The 10,065-nt window shown below is 44.9% G+C and overlaps 2 protein-coding genes across 3 annotated transcripts; one reads left to right on the top strand and one right to left on the bottom strand.

The window, feature by feature from the left end:
- Positions 1-286: 286 nt before the first annotated feature.
- On the bottom strand, positions 287-5,066 carry LOC124467729 (solute carrier family 25 member 45). Of its 2 annotated transcripts, none has more exons than XM_047020123.1 (7): positions 4,811-5,066; positions 2,253-2,315; positions 2,078-2,121; positions 1,906-1,977; positions 1,416-1,604; positions 865-1,102; positions 287-662 (listed from the first exon to the last, which is right to left on the bottom strand). In XM_047020123.1, the coding sequence occupies exons 2-7, from the start codon at positions 2,287-2,289 to the stop codon at positions 379-381; spliced, it is 864 nt and encodes a 287-aa protein (XP_046876079.1). In that variant the 5' UTR covers positions 2,290-2,315; positions 4,811-5,066; the 3' UTR covers positions 287-378. The 2 variants fall into 2 exon arrangements, with proteins under 2 accessions (XP_046876079.1, XP_046876078.1); XM_047020122.1 differs by lacking the exon at positions 4,811-5,066 and adding an exon at positions 3,716-4,092.
- On the top strand, positions 4,178-10,062 carry frmd8 (FERM domain containing 8). The gene is made up of 11 exons (XM_047020121.1): positions 4,178-4,368; positions 4,589-4,673; positions 5,093-5,260; positions 5,620-5,721; positions 5,991-6,049; positions 6,220-6,386; positions 6,613-6,828; positions 6,961-7,084; positions 7,261-7,410; positions 7,671-7,896; positions 8,259-10,062. Exons 2-11 carry the CDS (start codon positions 4,589-4,591, stop codon positions 8,369-8,371), a joined length of 1,410 nt encoding a protein of 469 aa, XP_046876077.1. The 5' UTR covers positions 4,178-4,368; the 3' UTR covers positions 8,372-10,062.
- The last annotated feature ends 3 nt before the right edge of the window (positions 10,063-10,065 follow it).

The raw sequence follows: 10,065 nt of genomic DNA on the forward strand, positions 1-10,065 counted from the left end.
ACATTCCAAAAAAGGCGTTGCCAAAACGAGGGCGCTAAAAAGAGACTTGAGGCCCAGACCGTAGCTGTTGTGTTCTTTGTTGTCAGCTTATCTGTCCAGAATTTCCTGCAGAAAATGTGTTAGTTAAGGTGGTAGGGTGGGGTTTACCGGGGGAGGGGGGGCTAGTTTGTGCGATAGACTAATGCGTTCTGCGGAGAAGGAAGACTGGCATTGGTCACGGTTTGGAATGGAAGGGAGAAAACAGGAGAACTGCGGATATCGCTATTTAAAAAAAAGAATGTTTTTTTTGGGACTACGTAGTTAAGGCGGCGGGCGTGTGTTGCTTAGGCGGCCGCAGTAAATGAAAAGTGCTGTGGGAAACCCTGCTGTCCTTGCGGGTCAGTCAGCTGGCAGGGAGGTGAAGGACCGCATGAGGCTCTCGTAGCTGAGGAAGGTGACAGCGTTGACAGGGAAGGCTCTCAGGCTGTTGAGCAGCAGGCCTTTGAAGAACACCCTGGGTCCCTCCTCTCGCAGGCTGACACGCATGCAGTGAAGGACCCCGTCATACTCCTGGCCCCCAGCGCCCGACATCTGCAGACGGGCTTTCACCACGTCCATGGGGGTGGCGAAGGCCCATGTGACCACGCCCGCCAGCCCGCCCGCCATCAACACTGCGAACGTACCTGAGGGTGACCGACCGACGTTTCAGACATTGTACAGTGTGACAGGTGTCATTGTGGTGCTCGTCGGTAGGACTGTGCCTGAAGATCAAGGATCAGGCAAGCACAGTTAACAACATACGCATACTCATCCACACCAACATGACCTCTGAGCAGGGGAGCGAGCTGCGACACGCAAACCGAAACCACGAGCGACTCCACTCACCCGGTTGCTTTCCGCTCTCAGTCAGGGCCCTGCATGTCATCTCGTAGGGCAGGAAGTACAGTCCGTAGCAGGGCACGTCCCTCAAGGCCAGGGCAAAGCCTCCCCGGAACAGGCCCCTCAGCCCGTCCGCTCTCAGGATCACCGCGGCACAGTGGACGGGGCCCCTGTATCGGCCTCCCTCCTGGGTCTGCGTCTGCAGGCGTACCTTCACCAGGTCAACGGGCGCTGTGACCAACACCTGGAAGCAAAAGCCTGTAGTGAAACACCTGTAAACGAGCTATGTTCCACATTCATGCTTTCACGTTTTAGTTAACGTCCACCCCTCCGTTTAAATACAAACCTCTTTAGAAAGGAAGGTACTTCTGTTCTTAACCCCTCCCACCTCTACCCCATCCCGTCCCCACCCTCGCTCCACACCCCACGTCGGGACTCGACCACCATCGTTTGAGAACCAATCACATCTTCACACTCACATTGTGTCACTTCAGCAGAAGCTGATCCAAACTCTCCTAACTTTTTATCCACGCTACAGCCGCAGCCCAGCAGTGTACCTGCGTCGCACCAGAGAAGCACCCGGCCGCGAACACAGCTGCCGCAGAGGCGTTGTTGCCTTTGCTCCTCTCGTTGCCCTGGGAGTGAGTGAGGTAGTCTAAAGCGTTGCTATAGGAGCCAAACACCACAGAGTTGGTGATGCCAGTGGTCAGGACCGGAAAGGCCATGCCTTTGAAGAACCCATGGATCTGATTCGACCAAGAGAAAACAAAACATAGATGAAAAAGCTGAATGAAGAGAAAACAAAATTACATTACTGGCCTTTCGATATGTGTATGTGAAGATCTTGTATTCGGTACAGTTCATTCTACAAAATCTAAGATAATTTTTTTAAATGTTCCCACCTGTGGATTATTAAAGTTTTATTTTATATATAAATAGATGTTAAAGAGAAAGAAAGTCATTTGTAAATGTACTACTGATGTTACTGACTACACTTGCATACACAAATTTCAAGCTTCATTTAGGGTTAGAGTATGCAAAGCCTACCCCTTCACGAGAGTAGGTCCTTGTTATGCAATCAAGAATCCCTTTATATTTACTCTGGGTCTGCAGACGCACCTACACAGGTATGGAACACGGAGGTTAGTAATGGTGCCTAAAAAACTGGAATTTAAACGTAAAACATAAAGATGACGTTCACGCTGACGTATATTCTGACCTTCATTGTGTCTATTGGATGGCCAACAGCCAATCCAACACCACCTTCATAAGGGGAACACAAGAACGTTCTGTCAATCTAGACCGCCAAGTATACCATTCAAATACAAATGTCATGTAAAGTTTTGATGAAATCTAGATTTTTCGATTTGACACGAGAGGATTGTTCACATTACCTGAAACGCATCCTGCAGCGAATTCCACCAAAGGCATGGCTTTTCCCGTCTATGCACAACTCACTGAAACGTGAAGCGTGTTGTTTATTACAGTTGCTCTCAATTGCTAAAACACTCAAACCCATTGGCTGAACTAAGTGCTCAGTTCCCTGAACTAATTGAGCTAATTGTGCTTGTCTGTTGTCAATACTGTAAACCATATCACCATGGTAAAACACAATTTGCAGATCTCACTTACACTTTTCAGCAAAACTCTAAACACATTCTCATTCTCAAAACACATTTTGCACTCTGATGCACATGTCATCCATACTGGTAAACACAAGTGGCAACAATCAAATACAAATAGAGAAAACATGTCAGTGACTGAACACAATCATTCAAAATTGATTTCACTTGTTTCAAATGATGGGACATAACCAGTATAAGACAGTTCAGAGAGCAAACAGCTTATTGAAGGTGAGAAAATATTGCTTGTGATGTTGACAAAGTGCTCTGGCCTGACCCAGCACAAAGACAAGAAGAAGCACATTGATCCCGTTTGCTCCTTAAATTTGAGTCCCTTTCAGTATTGTATACTGTAGTACAGTCATAGAGTACAGTGCATTGTAGGCTGTATACTGTACAATGAACAAATTGTATGGCCCTGAACATTGTGCTTTCCATTTGTTACAGTAACAGCACTGACTGCTCAATATATTTTGACTGGTTGCAGGTTTATATCAACAAAGGAGGAGAAAGAACAAAGAAAATTGCAAAGAGCAAAGCAGAGTAGTAATTTCTGATCAATTTTGAGCTATTATGATAGAACATGTTTTTGTTCATCAAAAGCCAATGACGGATAAATATGAAATTTGTTTTGAGATTAAAAATGTACTTCTCCCTGAGAATTATATGTTTTGAACAATGGGTTTTCTATTTTTTGGTTTACTGACTGCTTGATAGTGTATATCATTTTGATCACTTTGTTTATGATTTGAGAGCAGAGCAGTGTTTGATTTTGAGCACAGGTAAAATTGTTTTGATATGAAGTAGGCCACACATTAGTAGAATAATCTGGTGTATATTAGTGATTTTTCAGTACATTTTGAAAAAGTTATTAAGAAACTAACTTCATTTCGCTATTTAACTTCATAATTTGATGCAGATGATGATGCTGAACTTGAACGTCATACTTCAGATCGGTAATATGATCTTTGAACTCAACCATAACCTCAAACTATAATGTAGCCTATTCTTACAGTTCTAGTTTGCCAAGTGCTTTCCAAATGTTCTAATCCGGTTTATAGCATTTTTAAATTTATTTTACACATGTCAGAAATGTGAGATTAACTGATATTTGCGGAGAAGGGTCTGTGCAAAACACTTTTATGGTGAAATATTCAGTTTTTGTCTTGAACATAATGTACGCCACATAACAGTGGCAGACTGAGATTATTTACAGTAATACATTGTTAGCCTACCTGTTGCGCGTCACTTTACTGCACAATTAATACACATCCAAACTGTCTCATGAAGATCCTTATCTGAGTTTTTAACTTATTTTTAGCTTCTTCTGTACCCACGTCCTCATCTTTAGACTTGAGGCTTGCTGCTTTCACGTAATGTCCTCATTACATATCCTCAGTCCTGCCTTCCAGTGCGATTTGCTGCCGTTCCGTGGTGAAAATGTGCACTATCCAGTTAGCAAAATGTCGATAAAATATACTGTGTCGATACCCATTTAGAAAGACTGTGTCCATACTAGTAATTATTTCACATCGTTTTATTAGTTAACACATAGTGTATAGCCTACTAGTCAACCTACTTATTAGTTGCTTGCTCCACCCTTACAAATTGCAAATTGAACATCTCTTTCCTCCCATATTTTAAAGTGGTCTCCGCCGGTGCCTAAAACGTGCGTACCCCATGTGAAATACGTGGGCACGTCCAGAGGCGGTAGACGTTAGTGGGAGCTATCCTGTCTTGACATTTGGCGGTGCTTGACCAGACTTGTTTGTGTACGAGGGAATTGTTGATATTATTTTTAATTTTTTTTACAGCTTGGGAAGGAGACATCATACATATTTTACAATTTCTTACGGATTTTTGGACACTAATTTTATTTCATCAAAAGGTAAACGGGAGAAATGTGTTGCTCCACAGCGGTGGTGCTAGCTAGCAAGCTAGAACAAATCTGTCACTTCTACTGCTAGCTAGCCAGCTAACTTTAGCTTTACATTCCAGAGTTATCTGAAAGTGCTTCTTAAGAGCAGCGTCTGTCATTGATCTTGCTTAGATTAACATGCATGTCAGTTAACGTTTACAGACTTTTAATCTTTTGACTATTGCTTCAGATGGAAGGAGATGAGTGTGGTTTTGCCCCGGAGTCATCAGATGGACATTCGCAAAGAGGAAGCGTTGCCTCATCCGTCACCCGCGGTCAGTTGTGTAGCTGGTTAGCCAGCTTTTGTTTACAATCTATTGTGTCGGCTAAGATCGAGAACAATTAAGACTGGACAAACCTGTGACATTACGGTGTGTATGCAACTGAAAGTGACCTACTTCTAGTTATTTACCTTAGAAATTTCCATTAAGACACACATCTCCATTTCAAACGGGTCATGCTCGTCACAATCCATGAAATACCAAACACTGACGAACAGCAAAAACACTCCCACTGGAAGTGAAAAGTCACTCGGGGAAAGGGTTCGACAATCAACCCTTTGAATTTCCCATCCAGTTTGGAGGTTTTCATAAGACCTCAATAGTAATCCTTGATGGCCGCCGGAATGTAATCCTAAAGCCTGCTATTCTTATGAATTGTGTCATCGTTTCCCTGTGTGTGCTTTGCATTGCAGCCCAGGATGTTCTAGTCTACTTAGTTGGCGACAGTGCGGTTCACCTGTGTGTGGAGGGAGTTGGCTGTGTGAGTGTACACGAGCTGGGTCGCAGTGTCCGCGAGGCTCTCCACATTCCAGACGCTATCCAGGACGTCTTTGCCTTCTGGCTCTGCTCCCCCCTGCTCGGTAATAACAACGGTTCTTTCATACAAATACTTTTAACTGATGTGACCACCTTGAGGGACTTTTTTGTGGTTTGAAAACCATAGGATGCTGTTAGAATCATCTTTCAAAAAAAAGATGTGGTGTTAATGGAAACTTTTTACTGTTGGTCAGCGAAGATGCACAGTGTAATTTATGTATAATTCAACCTCTTGAGGTGACCTGTCTGAATGTTTCAGAATGACAGCGAATCACTATTCATAACCAAACTGATTACAGACAGTTAGAGACTAATGTTTAGCGTGCATTGTAAATGCCCTCTTCCTGGTTTAGTGAACTCTGCCATCTTGTTTTCCTTCTGCATCTTTCCTCTCCTCCCTCAGAACTGCAGTTGAAGCCGAAACACCAGCCCTACAAACTGTGCCGGCAGTGGCAGGACCTTCTGTATCGCTTCACCGAAGCCTCGCAGGAGGACATATCCGAGGGTGAGCCCGTCTGCCTAGCTGGGGGGGAACCATGCGTGCTCCCCTGGGCTCGCAGGTCATATCTCTCTCTCTCCTGCTGGAGGGTTTAGCCTTGTCCATTTTGATGATTCATTTTCTTCTAGAAATGTTGTTTGCACATTACACACAGTCAGTATGACCTGGTTAGTCCACTCTAATCCTAATCCTTGTTGTGCATCTGTCAGCAGTGGAATATGAGTCTTTTGTTTGTGTAATATCCTTTTGTTTACACTGCTTTATTCAACTTTTAGATGAACCCTGTTTGCAGTACAGAAGAAATGTGTTTTATCCCAAGTCTAAAGAACTACAGGTACAGTAAACATCCTTCCCACAACTGTGTCGACCAAACATCAGCTTTGTGCTTCCCTCGCATCACCAATACTGCTTAAAAAACAAGATTTATTATGAGCCAAAGGGTTGTAATGTAATCGGTTTCAAAGCCTGGTGTCTGCTGAGTGTATGTCCCATCCCTGGTTCCAGATTGAAGATGAGGGGGTGCTGAGGCTGCTGTACGACGAGGCGCGGGGGAACATCCTCCTGGGGCGCTACCCCTGCGACCCTGGCCACTGGACCAGCCTGGGGGCTCTGTCTCTGGCCCTGGAGGAGGGCACCGGCCTGGACAACCAGAAAGCCGCCGCTGTTGTCAGGTAACGCCCGTCTGTTGTCACATGCTGTGGTATTTCCAAGTCGTTTTTGGTTCAAAACAGCTTGAAAATAACATGTGAATGTACAATTAGCATAAGACATTTTTTTTTAACCAAAAATATAAACAAAGCAGGTGTTAAAATTTGCTTTTGTTTGTTTGTTTATGGATGGAGATATCTAGTTTTGGTCAGTCACAAACGTAACCCTCGTCTCTGGTTCGGCCCTCAGGGAGAAGAAGCTGTCGTCCTTCCTCCCCGTGCACGTAGCGGGCTTGGGCGGGGGCCTGTTCTCCTCCCTCTGGGGGAAGGGCAGCCGGCATGCGGAGCTGGAGAAGAAGCTGCTGGAGGAGTACCAGAGGATACGAGGCTCGGCAGGGAGCCCCCCTGAACCCACACAGCACCTGCGCCAGTACCTCAGCACCTGCCACTCTCTGCCTTACTACGGGTACGGAGGGGGGGGGGGGGGGGCTTAATAATTTTTTGTTAATTGCTCAAGAGGAAGTGAAAATAAATCGTTAGAATAAGCTTGTGTTTTATATGCGGGGGTAGTTCTACCTAACACCTGTGTGGTTCGCAGGTGTGCTTTCTTTGCTGGGGAGATTGACAAACCTGTTCAGGGACTCCTGCAGAGGTCTGGACGTAAAGCGGTGAACGTGGGGATCAGCCTGGAGGGCGTGTATGTGATTGACCTGAAGGAGAAGGTGAGGAGGGGGTTGGGGGGTGAGGAATAGATGAGGTCACAGGTTAAATGATATGTCATCCCTTTTTCACTCCCATGATTAAGGCCTTCCTTGTATCTCTCTCTCTCCCTTCCACTTCCTCCCTCCCTCTCCCCTCCCCCCTCCCTCTCTCTCCACCCTGACGCTGTCTCTGTCAGCATGTGCTTCTGGGCCTTCGCTTCAGTGAGCTGTCCTGGGACCACAGCTACCCTGAGGGGGAGGGAGACTCCCACATCCTGTGGCTGGAGTTTGACGGGGAGGACGCAGGCGTTCCTGTCAACAAGTTACTGAAGATCTACTCCAAACAGGTATTACATCTACACTGCAGACCAGTACACAGGCAAACCCTCAGGATCACACTGTGCTTAACGCTGTTAGTTCATGTATCTGGATGTACCGTATACCGTTCAAAACCCCCGTCTGTGCTTGGCTTTGGATACAAGCATCTTCTAGATGTACTTTGTATTCGTTGAGCAGAGGCTTCGATCCACAGCGACATACAGAATGGGATTTGAAGGAACATCATTGGTCAGTTGTCACATGACTCCCCCGTGTCGTGCGTTTCCAGGCGGAGCTGATGAGCGGTCTGATTGAGTTCTGCGTGGAGCTGCGCTCGACGTCCGAGGCTGCCGCCGTGTCGGAGGAGGACGGCGTGGCTCCGTCGCCTCAGACGGAGGAGCGGGGGGGAGGCGAGGGGGGCAGGCGGGGGGGCAGGCGGGGGAAGCTACGCAGGCAGAGCAGCGTGGTGTGCAGCAGGGTGAACTCTCTCAGCACCATCGACTATGTGGACAACGGTGAGTCATCGAGCCAGTTGTTGGCTCAGCTGCGGCACTTGTTTGGACACTGGTTTCTTTTCGTTCGCTGACTCACTTCGGCATCACTCTCTCTTACACTCTCCCCATCTCTCTCTATCTCTCTTGCTTGCTCGCCCGCTCTCTGATGTGTAAACCTCAGTGTTAACCGCAGTGATTAAGCAGGATGGGTGTTGCTCAGTGGTAGAGCCTTTTTCCTGCAGATCAAAGAACCCACATTCGAATCCTTTGTATACAAGTGTCTGCTAAATGATTAAACGATAAGCTGTAATTGTTTTATTTCAGACTTGGTGCTACGTAGACATTTAATTTATTCTTGTGTGTTTTCTTCTTCTCCTGGGCAGGTAAGGAAATTAAGCGTGTCAAGCCAAAGAGAGCTGCTTCCTTCTTCACCAGGCAGGCCCAGGCCCCCACATATTCTGCGGTGGAGGTGTCGGAGAGTCTGGAGCAGGGCTGAGGCTGGGGCTGGTCCTGGGGCTGGTCTCCACCCTCACTCTGTCTGGAGACCTTGAAGCCTTGACATGCAGGGACATGTGGGACAAATCAAAGATGTCCTATGTTTTTAGGGGTAATCACAATCAGTAGATCTAACACGAGCACGTAGGAAACACTTGGTTTCCCCCACAGACGAAACGGAAGGAGCTTAAGAGTTGATCTCCTGATATCATGCAAATGGACCAATTGAGGGACAAAAGTGTGAATACGTATTTATGCAGAAGTGTGTGTGTGTATAAAATGTAATATGAGAATATTGGGATAATGGGCGCCAATACCTACAGAAAGGATGTGTGACTGCATGTCATTAACCCTCAAAGAGGGACTCCGTGAGTAGAGCAAACATATTCCCTTTATCACGTATGCAAAACATGTAGAAACCAAACATGAATATGGGGAGAATATTATGGAATGGCTGGACAAATCATGATTGTGCAACTTTTGTAAAGACTGCTGTTATCTGTGCAACCTTACTCTAGATCAGTGGTTCTTAACCTTGTCCTCAGGGAACCCCTGTCCTGCATGTTTGAGATGTTTCTTGGCTCCAACACGTTTGATTCAAATGCATGTTCGTTACCAGGCTTCTACGGAGCTAGATAATGACCCATTTATTTGAATCAGGTGTGTTGGAGCAGGGAAACATCTAAAACATGCAAGACAGGGATTCCCTGAGGACCAGGGTTAAGAAACACTGCTCTAGATACAAACTATTTAGACAGTTAAGTTGTTTGGTTTTGATAGTGTTTGCATGTCTGTTTCTGAGCAGGTAGCTTCCCTGTTCTAGAATATTGCACATTTTATTAGTGGAGCTTGTTAATGACAACTCACCGAGTATGTTTACTTACGCAACAGGTGCTCTCTCTCAAGTTTGGTTCGATCAGAAGGATAATTTCAGTCAGTCAATACAACATCTCTAATGTAAATATAAGTTTACAAACTGAAGAATGTGGTCTTTTATAACATTGATTTGAATTGTTCAACTAACAGCTGCAAAAAAACATGGTCTTGAATGATGTAATGTCAATGTATGTTTTGTTGAGAGAAACCCATAAAATTGATAGGTTCACTTTCTGTATGATCCCATCTTTCAGTATTTTAAACTGCACTATTGATACATTTGAATACGGTGTACATTTCTATTTCTAAGTCTTTGTATCATTTTGATGTGGTCTCACTTTCACATGTTTGACCTCATGTTCACGTAAATATGAAGCAATAGGTCATGTAAAGCCTTATCCTTTCCAGTTAGCAGTGTCTGGATAGCTAGACCAAGTGCCTTTTTTATTTGTAATAAGTTGGCCTCTAGGGAACTGTAATGAGCTTGTCCAGCTGTCTCTCTGGGTAAAACGATGGGTCACTTTGGCCTTCAGTGTTTTTGTCATTAAGTTTTATTTCATCTTGTTTTGTGTATATCGAGACTGTGATTTCAATCTTAATCTTTCCTTTGTAATATCTGTAACACTATATGCACTACCATATTTAACCAGTGTCTTGTTCTACCCACGATAAATCATTCTAACAAATCTTTCTACTAATCTTTCTGAAACACTGTGGTTGAATTAAATAGTTAAAAAGACGGTTTTGTTTGTTATGTTATCCATTTTCCTTCATTTAAGTAAACATTTGTAAACAATAAAAAGTCAGTGGAAACTGTCT

The sequence above is a fragment of the Hypomesus transpacificus genome, chromosome 5 (assembly GCF_021917145.1).
Source record: "Hypomesus transpacificus isolate Combined female chromosome 5, fHypTra1, whole genome shotgun sequence".
Taxonomy (NCBI): Eukaryota; Metazoa; Chordata; class Actinopteri; order Osmeriformes; family Osmeridae; genus Hypomesus; species Hypomesus transpacificus.

Coding starts and splice junctions, on each gene's coding strand:
- frmd8 (XM_047020121.1), top strand. CDS start 4,589: ATGGAAGGAGATGAGTGTGGTTTTGCCCCGGAGTCATCAGATGGACAT. Junction 6,050..6,219: donor CCAAGTCTAAAGAACTACAG/GTACAGTAAACA, acceptor CCCTGGTTCCAG/ATTGAAGATGAGGGGGTGCT. Junction 6,387..6,612: donor AAAGCCGCCGCTGTTGTCAG/GTAACGCCCGTC, acceptor TTCGGCCCTCAG/GGAGAAGAAGCTGTCGTCCT.
- LOC124467729 (XM_047020123.1), bottom strand. CDS start 2,289: ATGCCTTTGGTGGAATTCGCTGCAGGATGCGTTTCAG. Junction 2,122..2,252: donor CGCTGCAGGATGCGTTTCAG/GTAATGTGAACA, acceptor CCCCTTATGAAG/GTGGTGTTGGATTGGCTGTT. Junction 1,605..1,905: donor GGACCTACTCTCGTGAAGGG/GTAGGCTTTGCA, acceptor TGGTCGAATCAG/ATCCATGGGTTCTTCAAAGG.